Below are 24,309 nucleotides of genomic sequence, written 5' to 3' on the forward strand. Positions count from 1 at the left end.
ATCTGTCACCGGTAATATCTGAAGCCTCCTCACACCTGCCATGAGGACCTCCATGAATGAGTGGCGTCAAGTTGTACTAGGATATCATTGCAACTCTTTTTATGCGTAATTCATTTTGTTGGAGAACATGTCCCGCAAACCTCATGCGTCGCTCTCTCACAATCTTACTAAGGGGTCGACTCCCAGTTCGGTATAGGATTTCCTTGATTTAGACCCGATCTCTATAACTGACTCCTAAAATCTGTCTTAGCCATCTTTGTTGAGCCACATTTAGTGTTTTTCAATTTCGGCAGATGACTATTCACTGCAGTTTATTAATGGAGCCCTGCCACAGGTAAAAATGTGTAACCTCTCTTGACTACGCTCTTGGAATAAGTTGACTGTATTTTGCTTTAGATTTTATATCGAAAAGAGAAGTTTTATCGTCAAAATCATATGTTTGGGGTTTTCCACCTCAAAATGGTCTGTAGGGGGATCTTAAACTGAAAACCATCTGCAGGGGTTTTAAACTTTAAAAAAAAAGCCATCTGTAGAAGAAACTCAAAACCCCCGATTGGCTTGGCTACGCTCAAATAATTTTAGTGTGTAATTTGCTTTTTTTTTATATTGAAGATGTATTTTTAGCACCAAACCCCTCTGAATGGGGGTTTAAACTCAAAACCCCTTTCGGCAACGCTCATAGCATTTTGAGTGCGTAATTTGCTTTTTTTCTTACACTGAAGATGGCGGGGGGTTTAAACTCAAAACCCCTTTGACTACGCTCATAGATTTTAGAGTGAGTAATTTTCTTTTATTTATATTGAAGAGGTACTTTTTAGCTTCAAACTCCACTGGAGGGGAGTTTAAACTCAAAACCCCATAGACTACACTCATAACATTTTTAGTGTATAATTTGCTTTTTTTTTATTATTAAAGAGGTATTTTTAACTTCAAACCCCGCTGAAGTGGGGTTTAAATTCAAAACTGAGTCAAAACCCATTTAGCTACGCTCGTAACATTTTGAGTGCGTAATTAGCTTTTTTTTAGTTTATCGTAAATTTTAGAAGGGGTTTTAAAATCAAAATCTTCCTTAACTGTGCTCTTGGAATTAGGGGATTTTCGTTTGCATTTTTTTTTGTTTTCTAGAAGAGGGGGAGTTAACTGCAAAAACCCAAGGTAGGGGGTTTAAAACTCAAAACCCCTGGTAGGTGTTTTTAAACTCGAACCCCTCTGGTAGGGGTTTTAAACTCGACCCCCTTGGTAGGGGTTTTTAAACTCGAACTCCCCTAGTAGGGGGTTGAAAACTCAAAACCTCCTGGTAGTGGGTTTTAAACTCAAAACCCCTTTGGTTGTGCTGGAGCAAGTGATGGTTTAGTATTAAAATCTCACCGAAAATAAACAAAATCAAAGCAAAAAATCAGTCACTAAATTCCGATTCCCCCCCCCCTGGGGGGGATTCATTTCGGGGGGGGGGGGGTTGAACCCCCAAACCCCCCCCCCCTGGCTATGCCCATGCATGTAGCATGTATGTATTCGGTCTGGAACAAAGCTTAGTTTGAAGCACATACTCCCTCAAGAGTGGATCGGACTTTGATAGTAATTTTACTAACTCCAATACTCCAAGAAATTGCCTTGATTTTGCCCTTCCAACACTTCTTCTGCTCGCTCGCGATGCCCACGAAGTGCCAGATTTTGCTTTGAGAGAAAACGAATGATGTCCAAGATTCTCTTCAGGTAGTCTCTCCAGGTTTTCGTCTCTTGTATAATCAAATCTTGGGCCTTGTTGTCAATACCCTACTCTCAGGCGAACTTCAAGTTCCCCCCAAGCAAGCGATGACTGAATGTGAGTTCTGCTGGTCTCATGTTTTTCTATTTTCGGGGATAACCTCCACCAATCATTGAATCCATCTTTGGATTTAAATGAAGATTTGGTACTTGATCTTGTTGAGAAGAGTATGCAGGGAAAGCAAAATAAGGATTCTTTTTTTGGCGAATAACACATCCACTTTCTAAGAACTTTCTCGCCGTTTGACATTTGCCGGAAAAAACTAGCCTTTGGAAGCTTTCTAGCCTTTCCTTTTGCTGATTCTTGATGTCTATACACCTCTCTGAATTTACTGTCCATACGCTGAACTGTTTCAGATCCTTGAGTGGCAAGGTGTATGCGAATATTATCTGTGATGACATAAGGCCAATCTCCAATGTCGTTCAGTCTAGAGTTTATTATCCTGCTTTCTGTATTGTTTACACTGTCTGATGGTTCAGCTTCTTCAGTATGAATATTTGAGGAGTGTACTAAAGACATGCTTGTGTGCTGTCCTTTAGTCTCTAGAACCTGCGGTATTGAAGTATTTTCTTCTTTTTCATCATTCAGGATGTCGGCCTCATCATTTTTTCTGGATTCAATGATAACCGTCTCATCTTGCTTTGTTGCTTTTAATTGTTCAGTTATTTCATACACAATAACAGCATGCGCAATATGTAACAGATTTTCACCCTCTAGACTCAATATCTAGATTAAACTAATGGACTAAACAATGAAGTAAAAAAAGGTTGGCCAATCTTATTCTTCTTCTTTATATTACAGAGCATTGATCAGTGTAGTAACAACATGTACCGTGTGTCCGAAATAAATCTAGTAAATTAGATTCAAACTGTTCTATAGCTTACATTGTATTGAAGAAATAGTCTTGGAGATGAAATAGAATAGGGTTAGGGTTAAAGGTTGTTTATAAGTATAATATTTATAGTTTATAAATAGTTCATGTTTAAAATACAGTTTATGTTTGTTCGTGTCCATATAATTAGTCGTTTTTACTGAAACGCTCAGGGAAATAGGAAATTAATACACACTGGGGGAATTTTGGTGCCCCTCTCCACTTGGTGCCCTGTGCGGCCCGCACCACCCGCACATTGGTAGCTACGCCACTGTTTTGGATCAACGTAGCACTTGCAGCATCAAGACACCAAAAAAAAAAATACAGGCTGCAGCATCATAAATTAACTGCATTAGCTGGGTATTTTAGTGAAGAAATAGCAGATATCTCAGGCACTGAGCAGATGTCTTTGAGCGGTTGGTTTGTTATTGCGATTGTATTCGACTTCCTTGGTTTAGTACCTGTTGTTCAGAGAGACGCACTGCATGCGTCCAACGTCATTGTACAGTCTAGACATGGACAAACTACTCGGCCAAGGCTGCCCCTCATGGCTAGCATTCTTTTGACTGTTTGGCGGATCTTAAAATAAGGACTGCAAGTGAAACCAGACAAACTGCACAACTGTCTCCTCTTGTGTTTCTTATTTGTCTTTTCATTATCGTCAATTATTCATATGGTCTTGAACCAGTTTTCACGATATTGCAGTCTTTCCAACTTAACATAGTGGCCGCTCAACAGCACATCAGCAGTCACATTAATGACATAATCAAAAACCAACTTGACCATCCTGAGGAACACGTCAGTGATGTCATCTTGAGGAAGGAGAGACTGCTGGCAGAAAAATCTGATACCGGATATTGAGTTGCTGATGCTGAGAATCCGCACTGAGAAAAAAAACATGTTTGGATTTTGGGAGTTATTACAGAACACGGCTTTACATTACATATCTTAATTTTTAAGTTTCTTCATTACGTCTCGCTTTTCGAGCAATAATAATGGTCAATTCAACTTGTTATGTTTTCATCCTAAAACGATGCAAAAGCTGCAATGCAAAGAAGAAAATCAGAACTGCATGATAAGCGTTCATCACCAGCTTGTCCATCGCGACAAAAAGCAATTCAATAGTAAATTTAAGTTATTGACAGTTTCTGCAACCTCAGTCAACGTTTGCAGTTTTTGTTTGATCGAACGTAGGGAAGCACAGGCCTCACGGATAAAGTTAACATTGCGAAGAGAATACTTTGTTCACGTTTTGAGTTTCTTTTTTTTTTTATTTCATGAAAAAGAATTATTTACTATGCATTTAATATCGATTAGGTATTAGGGCCCGAACAGGGGGCAGTATATTCTTTTCTTTAATACTATAACAAGAAAGTTGAGGCTACGACTTTGAGCCATGGGTTGCAGCTTGCACCACCATGCAAAAAATCCTGCGGGCGCCCATATCAATGCTACACATCTGTACGTCTAACCAGGTTGTTAAAATCAGACAGACAGTCTATTTACTTTTTGGACAGGGATGTGGATTAATTTTGTTTAAATAGTTGGTTATCCTAATGCTCTTATCTGAGTAGGCCTAACTTAAGGATTTAGACCTAGATCTCAATAATAGGTCTAAATTAATAGATCATTATCTGTTAGGCCTATATGCTTCGTCTTCATCTAAGGCGCTAATGTTTAAGCTATAAAAAGGGTCTACTTGATGTTCCTGCAGTTAATAAATTATTGTTATTGCAAATGAATTGATTAAAATCACTAAATATTGATCGAACACACTTATCAGATTCCCACAATAAACGAACAGTAAACACCACCACGTGACTTTAAAAAATTCTGAACAATACCATTCATAATATTGCATAGAAGCTTTTGGCAAAAAATATTTAACAACATTTATAATCATTTATAATGCTGCTGCGTTCAAGTGCAGATATTGGCTCCATAACTTCTACCACCATCTTACTTGACCAATAGGCCCTACCTCTTCAAATGCAGATTGTGACTAAATAGTTGTTAATTGCATCTTTTTTTTAAATAATCAACGCTGTAGATATCGTGTACATGAACAGGAAACAGGGATGTGCGTTGAACTTTTTACTTTGTAACTAAAAAATAAAATAATTAAACTACGATTTTAAATATAAAAAAAAATTCTAATTAAAATTTGGCCTTAATAAAGTTTTTAACTTTTTAGTTAACTTTTGCCCATCACTAACTCAATGACTATAAGCGTAATAAAAAGCGTGATGTTTTTTCGCGAATTTCCGCGCTTGGGTTGCGAATTATCTATCAAAAACTGTGACCAAAAAAAAAATTAAATTAACGAAAACTAAAATTGTTCATAATAAAATATAAAGAAAAGTTAGATATTATAAATAAACTTTATTTGGGTCAATGAGAAGAATGTCATTGTTTGCATCACATTAATATGAAGTTGGAAAGGCAAGATGTAGCCTATTCCAGAACTTTTTTTGTGTGTTAAAACCGATATCCATATATATTAAATATGTATATATACAAAGATCTAGCAATTACCTTCTGGTCCAGTGATTCCCAAAGTGGTCTATATATATAGACCCCTATATATAGGGAGGGGTCTACGAAGACTTCCAATGGGTCTACAAAATTGAAAAAATAAATTTGGGGTTTATCTATGTCTACGGGTGTCTCGATAATGGATTTGATTTTAGAAGGTCTTGACTTTAATTTCCTACACTATTATATGATTTGAACCTTTGTAAATCCTTTAAATTTTATTTTTTTTTTGCTATTCAAACAAAAAATTGTATTTAATTCAACGCTTATTTAAGTAGCTTAATTTTGTCTACACGTAATTATAATGTTTAACAAAAAGAACATAGATTTTACAGCGTTGATTATTTAAAATTGGGATTCATTTCTTCTGTGTCAAACATGCGGTTGCTAAGTGCCTTTTTATGACACTATGGAACTAATAATGCTGGAGGATCATTTGAGACGATGCTTCCCTGATAGAAAGATAAAGATTTGAAAACTTTTGAACACTCAAAGATAAAGTTCAGAATAAACCCTCAAAATCTATTTTCAACATCATTTAGAGAAGATGTGGGTTTGTGAGAGTCTTACAAGATCTCTTTACTAATAGCTAAATACGAAAATACTATAGATATAACATTGATTTTACCAGCCGTTGAAGTTATTTTAAAAATTGTTTTACACAAACCTTCATCTGATATTATTAAACGAATTTCACATTGGTGGTATATGAGTTTTAACATCAAAAGCTTCTTATTTAATTCTTTGCAAACGATATGTAAAGTATGAGATCAGCAGCGTCGCAGGCTCTGACACGGTGTGTGCTGCAAACTGCCTAATGGTTGCCACTCGCCAGCTCCATATTTTTCCTCAGGGTTGACCCACGCAAATTTTCCTAAGTTTGGGTACAGCTGCAAGGCAGCAAAGGTTTGAATTCAGTTTTCATTCTGCTAGGTGGGTTGCCATCCAAGGTTAATGAGTCACTCCTGTCCAAAGCTTGCTGGTTTAGACGCCAGATACTCGCCTTCGCCCCTTCTCCTGTTATTGAAAACAGTTCCGTGGACCCAATATTTGAAAGATCAAGAAATGCATGAGAAACTGCTCTTTGCGAAAACTTTTACAATGATACTGACGGCAAATTAATTAATTAATTTTTAATGTTTAAAGGACGTTACTACTTCATAGAACAACAAATTCCTATATGAAACATGATATCAGTAGGAACGGATGATGAACTTGCAAAAAAAAAAAATTAAACAAAATTTTTTCCAGTGTGTTTGGTAATTCTTGCAATACACATTAATGTATTTAAATTTGAATTTTATCAATAAAAAGAACTTAAAATGTAGCTTTAAATTAGTTTTTCACTCTTAGACTCACTACAGTTAGATTTTTTTTAAATGCAATATAAGCTTAGCAGGGGGTCTACCAAAAACCTGAAAACATGACAAGGGGTCTAAGAGACAAAAAAGTTTGGGAACCACTGCTCTGGTTTACGATGACGCTGGGAACACGCATTATGTCTATGACCCAGATAATGCACAACTCACAAGATAATATAGATCAGTGGCATATATTATGGTACAATCGTGATAGTACAGAAGGAGTTTGATGTCTTCGGATATGAACTTTATGCATTTGTTTTTTGTTCTTCCATTCAGAGTTTTTACATCAGTTATCAAAGCATTGTGTGTGATCTTTTTTTTTTTTAAATAAATTTAGAATCTAGATTAGATCGTCTATTTTACTATTTAATTATTTAGATTACGGTTCTAAAATCAGGTCAGGTGTTCTGCCAAGTTAGGATCTAGAGAGTCTAGACTAAGAATAAGATTAGTGATTAGACAGACTCTGAGACTGTCTTACTCTTGGACTTGAGTAGTCACTAAACTAAGTCAGTACAGTAGTTCATTCATTGATGAATTCACTTCCTTACATAAATAAGATTTACTAGATCTCTATACATAGTTTAGATCTAGATTCTAGATAGATGATCGACGGTCCCGGGTTCAAACCCTGCCCTCTCCCATCCCCGGTCGTCCTGCGGCCTGCGGGGACTATATTGACTAGTCACTAGACTCTATAAATACTCTTGACTCTATTCTCTATATAAACAATGTCAATATGCTGAGTCATTTTAGTTGTGATTCTAGATTGAAAATTCTATATTATCTAGAGTGATTCTAGATTCTATCTAGACTCTAGAATAGAATCTAGAATTCTAGATCTATACATCTCTGAATACATCACTAACACATTTCATAAAAAATTCATGACATTTACAAAAAACAAACATAACAAAGTATCTGAAATGTGTATTTTAAATCTAGACTAGGATCTAGAATAATCTAAAATCTATTTTCATTCTAGATATATTTTTAATTTATAAATAATAAAATTATTATTATTATCTAGACTATAATCATTAAAAAAATCTTGTTTCTAGACTTAATAACTAGAACTACTAGAAGTAGTACTGTAACTGTAGTACTGTAGTATATCAGCTAGTACTAGTATAGTATACTGTATTTTTATATATAGATCTATATTTAAGTAGAATCTGAATTATATTTTATAATAATTTAAAATACTAGTAACTAGTGTGAAGTTTTCTGTTCATTTATTTCTTGGTAATTCTTCTTATATTAGTTGTTAATTAAACAGAATCATCACACGCCGGAGATTATACTAATAACTTGATAGTTCAATGAAGAAACATCTGTATTCTCTCAAAACTTCTTTAATAAACTTCTTCAACTTTCACATATAAGTAACTTCTCGATTCAATAACAATTTAACTTAATTCCTCATTCAATAAAACTTAAAGATACAACAAAACTTCAACTAGTATAACTTCAACTAATGGACCCGCAAATATATAAACTCATACTAACCCAAGACCATTACTAAGCAAAGACTGTTATAATAGATTTTCTGATCTACGCATGTAAGTTATTAAATTAAATCTTAGATCTAATCAAACCAAATAATTCTAATAGATCTTGATTAATCTAGAATAATCTAGTCTAGAGTATTCCAGAGATCAATATAATTTCTATTGAAATATTATATATATAATATCACAAGCATGCCATCCAGATTTATTTATCATGCACAAGATCTAGCGTTCTTAATGTAAGTAAAGTTGCTGACATTTCTACTTCTTTATTGCTCCTTCTTCCTTCTATTAGTGCTTTTAGAACATGGAATGGGTTGCTTGACTCAGCCTGGAAAACCAATGACTTGGCAGAAATATAGTCATTGATTAACATGCATCTCTAGATTGACCTAGGAACATGCGTAATAATCTTCTTATTTTTAAGTAATGTCTGTGTTTCAAAAGATATTTTGGATATGCCTGTGGTTCTCATGTCTTGCTTGCAGACATCTCAGTTAGTCTTGGGCGGCCCTTGGGTCTGACTCCCTCCGCAAGCTCAGCGTATAGGATGTCTTTAGGGATTCAGGGATTCTTCCATCTGGCATGCAAGTGACTTGTCTGAGCCACCGTAGTCTTCTCTGTGTCTGAAGATCATATATATATGCTGTGCATATTGGCCCATTTCAAAATGTCGTGGTTGGAGACATGATCCCTCCAGGAGATGCACATTATGCATTGCTGGCAGCATAAGTGGAAGCTATTTAATCTATGCTCTTGACGCATGTAAGTTGCCCAGCTCTCACTGCCATAAAGGTGTGCTCAGAACACAGACATTGTAGACTAGAATTTTGGTTGCCGTAGTCAATTTGGTATTTTCCCAGATACGCTTTGAGAGTTTTGCCATTGCTGCAGAAGCCTTTCCTATTCTTTTTGTCAGCTCAGTGTCTAAATGTAGGTTACTGGCTACCTACAGTAAGTGTGTGATTTCCAATATATGTATCACTGGTATTTCTGCAACTTCTTGTGCCAGGATTTGGGTCTTATTGTTAGTCTATACCCTTGACAAGCAGCTGCCTCTGTAATTCTTCTTATGAATGAGATATGAGTGCTGCATCATTGGCAAACAGCAGCATTCAGATACTCATAGATAGCCAGAAACTAGCAAATGTGAAAAAGTTAGTTTATCTGCAAAGCACCATATCAATAAATATCAAACTAGATGATAAGATAGAAGACTTCCTTGTGGTATATATATGCTAGTGCCACTTTTAGCTCTGTCTGGAAACATGTTGTGAACAAATCATCTGCCATATGGAACTGCTAGGTCTTGGGGATTTTACATTTACTGCAGTTAGAAATCTTTTGCAATGGTTGTTTTATCTTTATTATAATATATATAACATTAACATTTGACTCATTGATTTGATTAGTTCCCACTCAAAGCTAAATTAAGTAGCCTTTAAAAAAATCAACAGATTTCATTCATGGTTGAAGCTTCGATGGACTCCATCATCAAAAACTTGGCTGATGCGCTTGGATCGCACTATTCGATCAAGTACGTTCATAGCTTTTAAGCACTAAATTGCATTAACTGAAATTTTAGAGAAAAAGTTACTCGTTATTTTTGACCTAACTAGACAAAATATAAGAATATGAACTTTTTAATGTTTTAAAATATGTTTTAGCAGTATTACATAAAAAAAATGTTGGCTCAAAATGTATCATTATCAGGAGACTTTGATTTAAGGGCTTCTATTAGACAAATGACGAAGTTAGTTGGTCTAGAGGTTTTTTTCTTTGCTTGGGTAAAAAAGTCACAAAGAAAAGTAGTGATAATTAAGTAAAAAAATAGCTTATTAAATTGTTTTGATGAGAGTGGTAGTAAAGGAGAACAGAATGCACAGGTCAAAGTCTATGTGGGAGAGCATTATGATGTGCAGGGTGAAAAAAACAACAGCATCATAGAGCTTACCACATATTTCTTTATTGAAATGAAAAACTGAAGAATAGTCTTGGATTGTATGTAAAACTATTTTTCTTTTTTATTTTGGATTGAGTCGAATAAGAATGCATAGGCCAAAAATATGTGTGTCATGACATGGGAGAGCATTATAAAGCAGGCCTTTCCTATTCACTGTAACAGTTACTAGAATTCACAGGCCAAAAGTATGCAAGTGTGTAGGAATCATTAAATGTGGGCCATTTTGTTGGAAATACACAAGGATGGGTGGATAAAAATAAATAATAGATAGCCTGATAACATATCAACAGGTCTAGTTGGTGTCATAAGGCTATAATTGTTAGTGCCTAATACTTTATTATATTTATATATATATATGGTGACCGGCCACTTCATCCCCGGTCACTTCACCCCGGTCATTTCATCCCCGGTCACTTCATCCCCGGTCATTTCATCCCCGGTCATTTCATCCCCTGGTCACTTCATCCCCCGGTCATTTCATCCCCTGGTCACTTCATCCCCTGATATTTTCATCATCTGTTCATTTTATCTAACAAATTGTAATTTTAAAAAGCATTAAATGAGCGCCTTCTTCTTGAGCCAGAATTCATATCCTTCATAAACTAGGATAGATCTGCCTTTACTACTTAATGTGAACTCCAGAGGCATTTCTCTAACAGTTCGTGTAGCTAGGCAATGTTGGCTATTTGAAATAGAGAACTGCTGATCACTTATAAAACCTAAAAACGATGCTGTGGAGTGGGAAAAAATACATCAGATTGACGCCTACTGGCAGAGAGAGAGAAAGAGATAGAGAGAGTCACACCCTAAAAAAGATTATTTCCAATAAGCACTCAAACAATTAATTTTAAGGACATAGGAAACTCATCATGATGGGCATTTATGTTCACATAAATATAGGCCCACCAGTTTCGATATCTAAAATGAATATCAATAAACAAAATACATACTTACATTTACTTGTAGAAAAAAATAAAACCTTATTTCAAGGCTAAAAATGACTCGCCCATTTTCAAGAAAGAGCGATTGAAAAATAAAATAAAGTGAAACATGGTCGTACTTTCACCACACCTTGGCCTTTGATGGTTAGTTATCAGCGGCACAGTCATAATTATTGTAATCGCACTTCTTCTCTCAAAAGATTTCCTCTACTTGCACCACACCTTGGCCTTTGATGGTTAGTTATCAGCCGCATGGTCATAATTATTCTAATCGCACTTCTATCTCTCAAAAGATTTCCTCTACTTGAACCACACCTTGGCCTTTGATGGTTAGTTATCAGCCGCATGGTCATAATTATTCTAATCGCACTTCTATCTCTCAAAAGATTTCCACTACTTGAACCACACCTTGGCCTTTGATGGTTAGTTATCAGCGGCACGGTCATAATTATTCTAATCGCACTTCTATCTCTCAAAAGATTCCACTACTTGCACTACACCTTGGCCTTTGATAAGTGCACATCCAGATTTACCATATAATAGATTTCTTATTAAGAATACAAAGTGGAAGAGGAAACACCATAAACGCATTAGTAATATGTCATTAAATGTCAAAAAGAAAGCATTCTACATAATCATATTTATATATAAAATATTTAATTGGGGATGAAATGACCAGGGGATGAAGTGACCGGGGATAGATGTGTATATATCTGTGGCATTTTACGTCTCGAGAGATGATCTTTTCCCTTTGCAACCACTTATATTTTTGTTTTTGAAGAAATTTCTTAAATTCCATTTTTTTCTGCATGGCTTGTATGGAATGGTAGAAACATGTTTGATTTTTGGGGGTACATTCACATTCATAATTTGAGGTTTTTTTTTTAAATTATGTTTGCATGTTCTAAATGCACATTATCTACACATCCTTGGCCAAAAAAAAGTGGCCCTTTTTTTTTACATGCTGGCATAGGGCTCTAAGTTAAAGAGGGAATTTTAAAAAAAAAAATCTGTTATGTTACTTTAGAAATTACCCAGATTTCATTGCCTATATAATCATAGTAATTAAGAAATTATCGAGATGTTCTTCTATATATAGATATTCTTTTTGACATTTATGTTTTGTGATAATGTTTGAAAATGTTTTCCTCTTAAAGAAATAGTTATTAATATCAATATTAAATTAGAATAAATCTAAGTTTATATGTCATAACATTTTTATAAACCAGTACATTTTGAAACATGCCAGCATTTATAAATCGCAAATATCTTTATGACTTCTCAGGAATAAGCCATAAAAACAGTGCTGATTGGGTTCAGGTTAACCATGGCGGCAAGGTACTTGATATATGGACAGTTAAAGTTGAAGGTGATGTGCAGGGTTCAGTGCCTCTTGTTATCATGCATGGCATGGGAGGCGGGGCAAACATGTTTCTCAATAATATAGATGATCTGGCAGAACAGGTGAGCCTTTGTCCAGTACTAATGTATTTCTAACTAAGTATGTTTATCACTGATGATTTATCAAAGCTTCAGGATTCATAGAATTTCAAAACATATCATAATGATGTATTTCACAAACATGCTCAACAAGAAGCTTTGTTTTTTAATTTTTATTCCAATGATTTAATTTTTGCTATTTTTTTAGAAGCTACTTTATTTTAAGTGATGTTGTTATAGTCTTGTCTTTCAGTTCATGCGTCAGATTTAGATCTCAGAATTTGAAAGCTTTTAATGAATATCCAAGGACTGATGAGTATTACTGTATAAGAAGGATAACCTATATATAACACATGTGCTTTGTTTTTACCTTTTCTTGTTCCTTATGTCTAATAAAACATTGCTTTTAATGAACTTTCAGCGAGATGTCATTTTGTTGGATTTACCTGGATTTGGACTCAGCAGCCGGCCAGATCTACGAGTCAAATATGAAAATGGCTGGTGGGTGGATACATCTGCAGATGATGTTGAGGAATTTTACACAGAAGTTCTAGAACAATGGTTTCAAAAGTTGTGCTTAGATAAAGTGATACTTTTAGGTAATGAGATTTAACCTTATTATGATGTTTTAATGGGATTTTCAGATTACAGTATGATCCTTGCTAGCTTCCTTCACTAGTTTGTCACTTGAACAATACTTATTCTTTTTCATTTCTATTTCATTTCCTTTGTATATATATTTAAATTTCTATTTATTATAAAACATTTTTTTTACTTTCATTACTGTTATAGGTTTAAGAATTATGAGTCACTTAAATTGATTTTTAACAAAATTATTAGTACTAAATGCAGCAGTATTAATTGTTCATAGGGGTTAACACCAGCTTAAAGACTTTCAAATTTATAATTAAAATATCCATGGGCGTAGCCAGGATTTTTTTTCGGGGGGGGGGGGGGTTCACGAAAAAAAAATTATATGTATTTATGTGTGTGTGTGTGTACATAATCTTTATTACATTCTGACCCTTCATTCTTTTGGAAGACGTTTATTGTGCCCTAGAATAGGTTCTTCCATGAGTTAGTGAAAAATATGTAGATTCCCCGACATTACTAGCAAAGGGGTCTGGGGGAGCTCCTAGCTCCCCCAGCGCGGGGCGCCAAACACTATTTCTGATATTGAAAACCAACAAAATGCATATTCTGAGGTATCTACAGTGCATTTTCCTGCTATTAAAAAGTTATATTTCAAAAACCTAATGTGCTATTTTTACTGACTTAGACCCTCCCTCGTCGTTCGGCGCATTTGCCATCAAGCTGTTTCCATAAAATTGTGGACTCCCCGCCATTACTAGCAAGGGGGTCTGGGGGAGCACTAGGAGCTCCCCAGCGCAGGGCGAAGCCTCCCCGCCAAGCATTATTTCTGGTATTGAAAGCCAACAAAATGCATATTCTGAGGTATCTACAGTCCATTTTAATGCTATTAAAAAGTTTTATTTCAAAAACCTAATGTGCTATTCTTACTGACTTAGACCCTCCCACGCCATTCGGAGCATTTGACGTCAAGCAGTTTCCATAAAAATCTGTCACTGGTAATTTCTGAAGCCTCTTCCCACCTACCATGAGGACCTCCATGAATGAGTGGCGTCAAGTTGTACTAGGATATCATTGCAACTCTTCTTATGCGTAATTCATTTTGTCGGAGAACATGTCCCGTAAACCTCATGCGTCGTTCTCTCACAATCTTACTAAGGGGTCGACTCCCAGTTTGGCATAGGATTTCCTTGATTTAGATCTGATCTCTATAACTGACTCCTGAAATCTGTCTTAGCCATCTTTGTTGAGCCACATTTAGTGTTTTTCGATTTCGGTAGGTGACTATTCACTGCAGTTTATTAATGGAGCCCTGCCACTGGTAAAAATGTGTAACCTTTCTTGAATACGCTCTTGGAATTAAGTGACTGTAGTTTGCTTTAGATTTTATATAGAAAAGAGAAGTTTTATCGTCAAAATCTTCTGTTGGGGGTTTTCCACCTCAAAATGCTCTGAAGGGGGATCTTAGACTCAAAACCATCTGGAGGGGTTTTGAACTTTAAAAAAAAAGCCATCTGTAGAAGAAACTCAAAACCCCCGATTGGCTTGGCTACGCTCAAATAATTTTAGTGTGTAATTTGCTTTTTTTTTTATATTGAAGATGTATTTTTAGCACCAAACCCCTCTGAATGGGGGTTTAAACTCAAAACCCCTTTCGGCAACGCTCATAGCATTTTGAGTGCGTAATTTGCTTTTTTTCTTACACTGAAGATGGCGGGGGGTTTAAACTCAAAACCCCTTTGACTACGCTCATAGATTTTAGAGTGAGTAATTTTCTTTTATTTATATTGAAGAGGTACTTTTTAGCTTCAAACTCCACTGGAGGGGAGTTTAAACTCAAAACCCCATAGACTACACTCATAACATTTTTAGTGTATAATTTGCTTTTTTTTTATTATTAAAAAGAGGTATTTTTTACCATCAAACCCCACTGAAGTGGGGTTTAAATTCAAAACTGAGTCAAAACCCATTTAGCTACGCTCATAACATTTTGAGTGCATAATTAGCTTTTTTTATATTAAAGAGGGGGTTTATCGTAAATTTTAGACAGGGTTTTAAAATCAAAATCTTCCTTAACTGTGCTCTTGGAATTAGGGGATTTTCGTTTGCATTTTTTTTTTTTTTTCTAGAAGAGGGGGAGTTAACTGCCAAAACCCCAGGTAGGGGGTTTAAAACTCAAAACCCCTGGTAGGGGTTTTTAAACTCGAACCCCCCTGGTAGGGGTTTTTAAACTCGAACCCCCCTGGTAGGGGGTTTTAAACTCAAAACCCCTTTGGTTGTGCTAGGGCAAGTGATGGTTTAGTATTAAAATCTCACCTAAAATAAACAAAATCAAAGCAAAAAATCAGTCACTAAATTCCGACTCCCCCCCCCCCCCCCCCGGGGTTGAACCCCAAGAACCCCCCCCCCCCCCCCCCTGGCTACGCCCATGAAAATATCAACCACAAAAGACTTACAGATTAACCATATTTCTTCATCAGGATACACTGCAGACTTTCCTTCCACTAATAACTGTAAATATTGGTGTAGATAAAATCATCATAAAATTATACAGCTACTGTTAGCTTGTATCAAGTCTCTCTGTCTGTCTTGGTGAAATTTTCAACACATTTTTTTTTCTCCCACTTCCCATTCTTGGAATGCACAATCCAAAATCAATCGGTAATTAATCAAAGGATATATATTTTATTTCTAAAATACTTTGTAGTACCAGTATATAAAACTATTTCTTGTAAACTACTAAGTAAACCAGAAAATAAGTAGTCTTGTGAATACACCCATCTTTCATTTTACTTACTTCTCTATTCAGGTCACAGCTATGGTGGATATCTCTCTTCTGTCTACTGTTTAAAATACCCAGATCGTGTCAAGCACCTCATCCTTGCTGATCCCTGGGGCTTTCCCCAGCGACCTGCTGCAGCAGACATGAGGCCTTTCATGAGAAACAAGGCCCTTGTGCTGTTGTCTAAGTTATATGGCAAGATGAATATTTTTACACCACTTCGTGTTCTTGGACCTCTAGGTGAGTTACAGGAACTCAATGTACACAATTAATAATAATTGGTAAAAATTTCTTTACATGTTTACATTCAATTTATATTTAAAACTTAAAGCTAAATAATATATATTGTAACAAACTATGAAATGGTAAATATTCTTTATTTATGACTGAAAAACAAGCAAAATAAAAAAAAAAAGCTTTTTTAAAAAACAAAGCTTATATTAAGTGTATAATTTAGTTTGGATCAGTCATGTAATTAAATTTGTAATAAGCCTCAGACAAAAATCTATAAAGAGGACTGATTCAGTTTATACCACCACTTTAGTCAAGTACTCTTTCTTTCCTTTGTTTGAGATACCAAACAAGGTAATTTATAACCGATAGTTAATTAACTGTTTGGTTAATTTTTTTATTGATTTTTGTGTTGTCAGGTAAAAGAAATAAATTGTGCAAAATTTCAGCTTGATCCAAGTTTGGGTTTTTGGAGAAATAATATGTACAAACTTTTGGCTAGTTAATATAAGCTTTGTAAAAAATCTTTTTACCACTTCAAAATAGAGTTATAAATAAGGGTTTTAAATTTCATGTTACTACTATCAGTAATATGAATTAACATACTGTTATATGTTCCTATAAATGTGTCTTTGCCTTTGACTTGCAAGTATGAAGTCTATTCCAGTACACATTACTATTGTTGTTTGTGTAGCCTACTTTATTTCAAGTCTATGGCTACATGTGTATAAGCTATTGAATTACATGTATTAGAATTTATTTATTAATTATATTATAATATATATTTGAAAAGTACTTATTGATCTATTTTGTACCATATATACTTTATCTAAAATGATTTTATTTTAGAAAAATATCAGGGGGGCTAAATAAGGACCAATTATATAGCAATTTATCTAAAATTTTAAATCAAGGTATATTGATTAATTTAGTCTACCAAAGCTTATTCAGTGATGTTGAAAAATATCTCTTGAATTTAAATTGTCTATATATCTTTATTTCATTTTAATGTTAATTTTTGTTTTTTAGCATTTTAACTTAAAAAAAAAGTCCTACTACACAAAATCTAGCAAACAACTCAAACATGTGATATTTAACATAACTTTCATGTCCTCCTTGTTTATCATTTGGAGTGACATGGACATGTATATAAAATAAATACAACACATTTCATTCAAGGCAACATCATTTTTTCTATTCCCTCCTTTAACATATAAAATAAATACAACACATTTCATTCAAGGCAACATCATTTTTTCTATTCCCTCCTTTAACATATAAAATAAATACAACACATTTCATTCAAGGCAACATCATTTTTTCTATTCCCTCCTTTAACATATAAAATAAATACAACACATTTCATTCAAGGCAACATCATTTTTTCTATTCCCTCCTTTAACATATAAAATAAATACAACACATTTCATTCAAGGCAACATCATTTTTTCTATTCCCTCCTTTAACATATAAAATAAATACAACACATTTCATTCAAGACATCATTTTTTCCATTCCCTCCTTGAACAAGTTATTTCCTCCACTGCCTTGCCCCAGTCCAGTCTCATCCAAAATTCTAGATGGCTTTCTTTGAAGTGTTTTGCATTCATGTTTTCTGTAATATTTCCTTTCCACCTTGATTTTCCACCATGCCACATTTCTAAGCCAGTGGCGTAGCTAGGAATTTGACATCATTTGGGGGCCCAGGGGGCTTGACCTCTTTGGGGGCTCCTACATTTTGAGTAATATTTAATGTATAAAAGACTCTTTTGGGGGGCCTGTGAGGATTTTCAAATTCTCCTCCTCCCTGCCCCCACCATAGCTACACCTCTGTTCTAAGCAGTTTCTCATAAGGGTTCTTATAACATAATATTTCAAAGTAACTCACTCAAAGTAATGGGACTTTTTTTTTTCTCTTCTAAATTTAAAAGGAAACATTTAAGGTTTAGTTGTGGATTGGATCATAATGTTGTCAATGTAAGGAATTAGACTGAGTATATATGGTAATTACTTTTTTTTCAACGTATTATTCCACAGCTGTCTATTACATGAGGTCTATTAATAGAACAGTTTGTATACTCTTGTAACAAATGTTAATTTCTTCTACACACCTCTCTCACAGCATTACCACTGTTCAGAATATGTAAGCTGGGCCTTAAGACCCTCTTCATAGTTAAACTGAGTGGGAGCACTGAAGACTCAGCAGATTTGATTGAACGCCAGAAGCTGCTCAGGCAGGATGGCTTACATGTCTTCCCTAACACCACTATGCAGGATTACTGTTACATGTGGATGATGCACAGCCAGAGGTAGTCACTCTCACTAAGCTTGCCAGATAGGCTGCCAGGATTTTTTCCCATATTATTTTTTTCCATGTGCTAATCATTTAAAAAAGCTTTTTTTTTTTTTTTCAGATCCAGTTTTTTTTTTCATGCTTACTTTCAACATGGCTAGGTACCAATATAAGAAGCTCTAGGAATACATCAACTAAAATGTTTTTTTCTTTTTTTTAAACACACTCTGGATTTTATTAATATCTTTGCTTCTAAATGACCATTATATCTTCAGGTCCACTTGTTTTCCGTTCACTAAGATCTGATTTGGGTCGCAAATTTCAGCTCTACTTCCTAGATCATACAGTTTATGATTATCTCTATGCCTGTAATACATATGGTGCCCCAAGGTATTTTTGAATTCAGACTTGCAAATATTGTTTTTTTTTTAAGTTGATATTTCACTATTGCACATTACAATTCCTAACAGATGAAGATAGATGCACTCTATATTCTAGAAAGCTGCTTGCTATATTTGTAAAGATAAACAGTAAACATTTTACATTTTAAGGTACCATTTTTAATTTGATACAAATTAATTTTAAAAAAGAAGGATTGTCATTTTATCTTATTATTTAAAATACAATTTTTCTAAATGTTTTCTTGATTACTATTTGTTGAATTTTTATTTCTTAAATTTGTTTTCTGTTAAAGCTACTTAAGAAGTTTTTCTAGGGTGTCCAGAAATTATTATTTTTAAACATACAGCATACTTCAGATAGGGCTCCTTAGTTTAGAGTTGCATAAAGATTTTTTAAAATGAGGAATCATTCATTAAAACAGAATAGGTTTTTCTTTAGCCTCAAAATGTCTTTGGTTCTTTTTAAAGTGCTTTTCTGGAAATAGGTTTGTAGAAAAGAAACAATTTAAGCTTAAACAGATCTATATAGACCAGGGGTGGGCAAATTACGGACAGCAGGCCACATGCGGCCCGCTGATGTGTTTTATGCGGCCCTCTTACGCTTAAAGAAATCAGGTGTTTCCACACATTACACATATAAAAATGCAAAAATATTTATATAAATAATTGTAAATATCTATAGATCTAGAAATAATTGAAACTTCTGATTCTTATCACTTATCATGAAGAGGCTAAAGAAACATTGTCTTTAAACGTCATTCTAAAAAGTTTAAAGTAAAAGAAGATTATTCATATTGGCAATATTTCGAAACATTCAGTCAAAGACAAACACAAGCCAGTATTTATTCAATTTTATCAAAAACTGTGTTTTGAAAGTGTTGGGTCGGCTTGTACAAGATGGCAAGTGTAACAACTAATGGAGCTCATGCTTTGACTAAGAAAAACAGACTTTTTAATAAAATAAAGCATTGAATATCAAATATATTGTTGGAATTGATTTCTCAATGATCTTATTATTGGCACAGGGCCAGCCTTAGGCATAGACAAAGTGCTTAGGGTCACAAATTTGTGAGGGCCTTGCACTGACTTCCTTCTTATTATTTTAGAGAAGAAATAGCAAAACTTGTCCTCAATGTTATTGTTGAAGTACAATAGGTTTTTAATAAATTTAATAATTTTACTGTTGTCGCTTTTTTTAAATTTTATTTTATTGAGGCCACCAAATTCACTCAATTATCTGCCGACCATGACTGGCAGTTCGGAGAAGAATATGGAATCTCAAGGAAGAAATAGTTAGGTTCATTGAAGGTCATTGACTGTGACTTTGTTACTAATATTGCTAATGAAGAGTTGAAGACAGACTTCATGTTTATCATTAGAGACATTGCAATGTTTTGTTTGCAAATGAAATGTATCTGCATCATAAATCTTTTCAAACAAAGTTATTCCACTTCTTGAGGCAGCGAGTGAAATCGGGTCTTATCATTTTTCTTAGCTGAAAGGTAAAACTATTTCTAGTGAAATGGATGAAATTACATGACTTATTTGGATTTTTTTTATTGTGGAATTTGAAAGTAAATTTTTAGACATCAATATCTCGGAACTAGTTTTCAATACCATCAGCTCACCATTTAATGCAGAAGCTGATTTAGCTCCAGATGACATACCTCCAAGCAAATTATGACCTGAAAGAGTAATTCCAGTGAGTTCTTCTACAGAAGTTTCATGACTGCCAGAAGCTGTATTCCAATACTTAAGAAAACTTTGCTGCGAAGCTGTCACATTATTCGGAACCTAATTCATCTGTGAACACGCTTTATTTCGTTTGTTTGAAAATTATGAAGTGTTAGAACAGGTCGATGATCACTGACTGTAATTTGACAGCAGTTGCAAGAACAAAACAACTAGTAAGCTAGTTCTACAGTTACAGAACATTATGCATGAATGTAAACAGTTAAATGCTTCACATTAAGTACATTAGTACATTTGTGGTGAAATGTTGTGATGTAAAAAGACAATGACAAAATTTAAAAAATTATTCATAAAATTAGTTCAAGAAATTGCTAACTGTTGTTGTAATTCCTCAATTGGGAGTAAAAAAATAATAATTTATGCGGCCCGCCAGTCCCCAAATTTTTTTAATGCGACCCTCAGTAGAAAAATGTTGCCCACCTCTGATATAGACATATAATTTATTTCATTTCCAATTTTTGCATCTAAATAGTTTGCTCCCTTTGACAGTGTGGTACTTAGAGAAGATTATGCTACTAATTTTATTTGCTCATGGTTGATGAGGGGTTTGATGCACATAAACCACCTATCTTTACTTACCCAAACAAATGTCACTTATCCATTACAGTCTGGTGGTATCAGAACTGCTCTTAAAGTCTGAAAAAAAAAATCCTACTCTCACCCCATTGTTAACTCTAAAATGTAATAGCAGCATCCTACTATACTAACTGAGCTTTTGATTGCATTTTCTCTAAATATACTTCTTTTAAAAATTCTCCTATACATTTCTTACACATAAATACCCTTTGCTTGATTTTCCAGTTATTGCTTTTTTTTTTCAGCTTTAGTTTTAATAAAGTATTTCTTAAAGTGTTTACCAAATTTTACTATTTTGTTTTCGCTGTCTATTTTGTTTTGGCTATGTCTGTTTTCTTTCTAAGCTTAGTGCATTCACTCCCACAAAACAATTTTTTTTTCTGTGCTTTAAAAATATTAATTATTAGGGGTGTTAATTGGCTTAAAGAGTTGTTGTTTTTTTTAATCAGAATATCTTAAAATTTAAGAAAAATGTGATTTTTTTTTTTTTACAGTGGAGAAGTAGGTTTCAGTCGTGTTTCCATACCATTTGGATGGGCAAGGAAACCTCTTGTGGAACGTGTACAGGCTTGGGATAGCAAGTTGGATGTAACTTTTATCTATGGGGCACGTTCTTGGATAGATTCTCAGCCAGGGCTAGAAACTAAAAATCAACGACATGACAACTATGTAGATGTACATGTAAGTAGACAGCAGATGCAGTTGAGTTGGCTGCTTGAGAAAAATTTTTTTGTTTATCTGTAATCAAGTAATGCTTATATTTAATATTACTTTACAATTCAAAGTCTTATTTTTAAAGTCTATTTGGACCTCTAACCCAATGGAGCAGCCTAATAAAGTTTCATTAACAATCTCCTATAATGCATGCTTTGGCATGACAAACATTTTTTAACTGTGTGGAAGCTTTTACCTCAACTTCTGTCAGGTGACAGAAGGGTTGCTGATTAGAATTCAGTTATGTTTGTTGTATATCTCTCTGGAATGTTCTCAAATCATGAAAGTAAAATAATCTTTACCTCCACATGAATAAAAAGGTTGACATCTTTTTTTTTTTGTTGTATGTCATTTGCTTTACTATTCAGCTATCTCTTGTATTCTACTATTACTGGTGGGAAAAGATTATGTTAATTTATTCTAATTTTTATTTAACTATCACTGTTTTTTTTTTCTTTAAGATAATTAGTGGTGCAGGGCACCATGTTTATGCAGATCGTCCAAAAGCCTTTAATCACATAGTACAAATGATTGGTGAAGCAATAGATGAAAGTCGCAGGCCTAACATCAGCCATGAGTTTGAACAGCGTCACCTGGCCATGTCCAGCTTGCGGCGCAGATCTTCCTGTGCTTCCCAGGCTGAGCTGCTCAACGATGAGGCTGGAATCAGACAGCCAAGAGCTCTGAGTGCTCATGAATTAGCCGAGATGGTGGAGTCCGACTCCCAAAGCTCAAATGAGGAAGACAATGTGGGAACGTCTGGGAGAGTCATGTTTAGTTTGGATGATGTTCCTGCAGAAAAAGAACATAAGACTCAAACAGTTTTATCTGGTCTAGAAGAGCTGTCTATGAGAAGAGAAAGAAAATCTTCATTTAGATCCCAGCCAGCAGCTGTAATGAAAAACGTCAAATTCTCAACTGAGGACAATAATGAAGGTTCACAAAGATCAGAATTTCAAACAGATTAATGTTATAGTATGTTTAGGGACCAAACATCATTGAAATATCATATGGCAAGTGTTATTTATTTAATATCAATTTGTCTAATAGTTTTGACAACTAATAAATTGTACAGTATCAGTATAATTGTTCTTTATTGTCATGCATAAAACATAACATTTTTTATTTTCAGTTAACTAAAAAATGTAAAGTAATGTTAGGTTTAAATAGTTTTTCGTACATATAAGTTTAAATAGTTTGTCATACAAATAAATCAGGAATTCTTAAAGGTAAAGATTGACATTGAAATTCCATCGGCACTGTGTATGTAACCAGGCAGAGGAAGTGGAAATTATAAAATGTTATCATTCTTCATTGTCTCCAAAACCAAAAAATGCTAGGCTTTGTTTAGCTAATTTTTGAGTTTTGAAATCTATCGTTCCTTAAAAATGTAGATAGGATTGTTACATACAATGATCATGAAAAAAGCAATTATTAAGTACCGGTAAGTCTATTTTATAAAATAGAATTAGGTTGACATCCTGATACTCCATGTCCTTTGGTGTACCATGTTATACATTAGTTTTGCTGACTATTAACTTTCATGTTTACTTTGATCTACCTGGTTTCCTCTTCTCTCCTGGTTCTAGTCAAGCAAGAAAAAAAATAGACTGAACATTATCACATATCAATTTTTCAGTATGTATAAATCAAATTTGTTTAAAATTTTGTAGTCTATATTATATCTTGTTTGAATAAGTCACCTACACATGCTGTACTCTTTGAATTTTTGTTTAAATGCCATCTGCTAGTTTTGGTCAAATTTCAATAGTAGTTGAACTGAATTTTCATTTTTTGGTCCTATAAAGTTATCTTATCTTATCTTCATGTTGAAACTTCTTTTTCAATGTTAGGATAACTTGTTTATTTTATGAACAAATGTTACAGCTAGTATCTTTGTAATATTTATTTATGACAATTTGTAAACATTTTTTTTATATAAAATGAACTTTCTTGTATTTATTTGAAGATAACATTTTCTTGCAGAGGTACTTTATTGTGATAAAACCCAGGATTATTTGTCCAATTGTTTTACAGCCATTTTTTTTTCTAAATAAAATTTTGTAAAGTAAAGCAAATAGTCTTCCATTTAACTGGAGTGAAAGTAATCTTTTATCACACTGTTGTTATCCTACATTTTCTTTCCCTAGGTTATCTGAACTTCAAAGAATGTACATTTTCATCAGTTTACTTAATTTGAAAATGTTGACAGCTAGACATAGACCTTTTACTTTTTAAATTGATATACTGATATATCTTAAAATTACTACCGGTACTTAAATTTACTTACCCAAAATCTCTTTCTTACATCAGCAGATGAAAAAATAATAATGAATTATTAAATAAAAAATACTTAACAAAAACAACAAAGCTTTTACAAATGCACATTTACAGTCATACATCTCTACTGTAAGATTTATTTTACGTATCAAACAAAATTAAATAATTATCACTAATTAATTGGTTAATTTAATGATTGATTGTTGTGCAAAATTTCAACTTGATCCAAGAATGGGAAGTTGGAGAAATAATTAATGTGTACAGGTAGAAAATGTGAACCAGACAGGCAAAGTTGATAT

At 34.0% G+C, this 24,309-nt stretch overlaps 1 protein-coding gene across 4 annotated transcripts; it reads left to right on the top strand.

Moving 5' to 3' along the window:
• Window positions 1-6,689: 6,689 nt before the first annotated feature.
• Window positions 6,690-23,808, top strand: LOC106068298 ((Lyso)-N-acylphosphatidylethanolamine lipase-like). Of its 4 annotated transcripts, none has more exons than XM_056035747.1 (9): window positions 7,269-7,452; window positions 8,150-8,285; window positions 9,504-9,583; window positions 12,236-12,414; window positions 12,812-12,989; window positions 15,791-16,003; window positions 18,117-18,303; window positions 21,511-21,697; window positions 22,192-23,808. In XM_056035747.1, exons 2-9 carry the CDS (start codon window positions 8,239-8,241, stop codon window positions 22,696-22,698), a joined length of 1,578 nt encoding a protein of 525 aa, XP_055891722.1. In that variant the 5' UTR covers window positions 7,269-7,452; window positions 8,150-8,238; the 3' UTR covers window positions 22,699-23,808. The 4 variants fall into 4 exon arrangements, with proteins under 4 accessions (XP_013083075.1, XP_013083077.1, XP_055891722.1 ...); XM_013227622.2 differs by having other exon boundaries at window positions 8,166-8,285; XM_013227621.2 differs by lacking the exons at window positions 7,269-7,452; window positions 8,150-8,285 and adding an exon at window positions 6,690-6,838.
• The last annotated feature ends 501 nt before the right edge of the window (window positions 23,809-24,309 follow it).

Source organism: Biomphalaria glabrata, chromosome 7 (assembly GCF_947242115.1).
Source record: "Biomphalaria glabrata chromosome 7, xgBioGlab47.1, whole genome shotgun sequence".
Taxonomy (NCBI): domain Eukaryota; kingdom Metazoa; phylum Mollusca; class Gastropoda; family Planorbidae; genus Biomphalaria; species Biomphalaria glabrata.

Coding starts and splice junctions, on each gene's coding strand:
- LOC106068298 (XM_013227621.2), top strand. CDS start 6,762: ATGTCTTCGGATATGAACTTTATGCATTTGTTTTTTGTTCTTCCATTC. Junction 16,004..18,116: donor TCGTGTTCTTGGACCTCTAG/GTGAGTTACAGG, acceptor CCTCTCTCACAG/CATTACCACTGTTCAGAATA. Junction 21,698..22,191: donor ACAACTATGTAGATGTACAT/GTAAGTAGACAG, acceptor TTTTTCTTTAAG/ATAATTAGTGGTGCAGGGCA.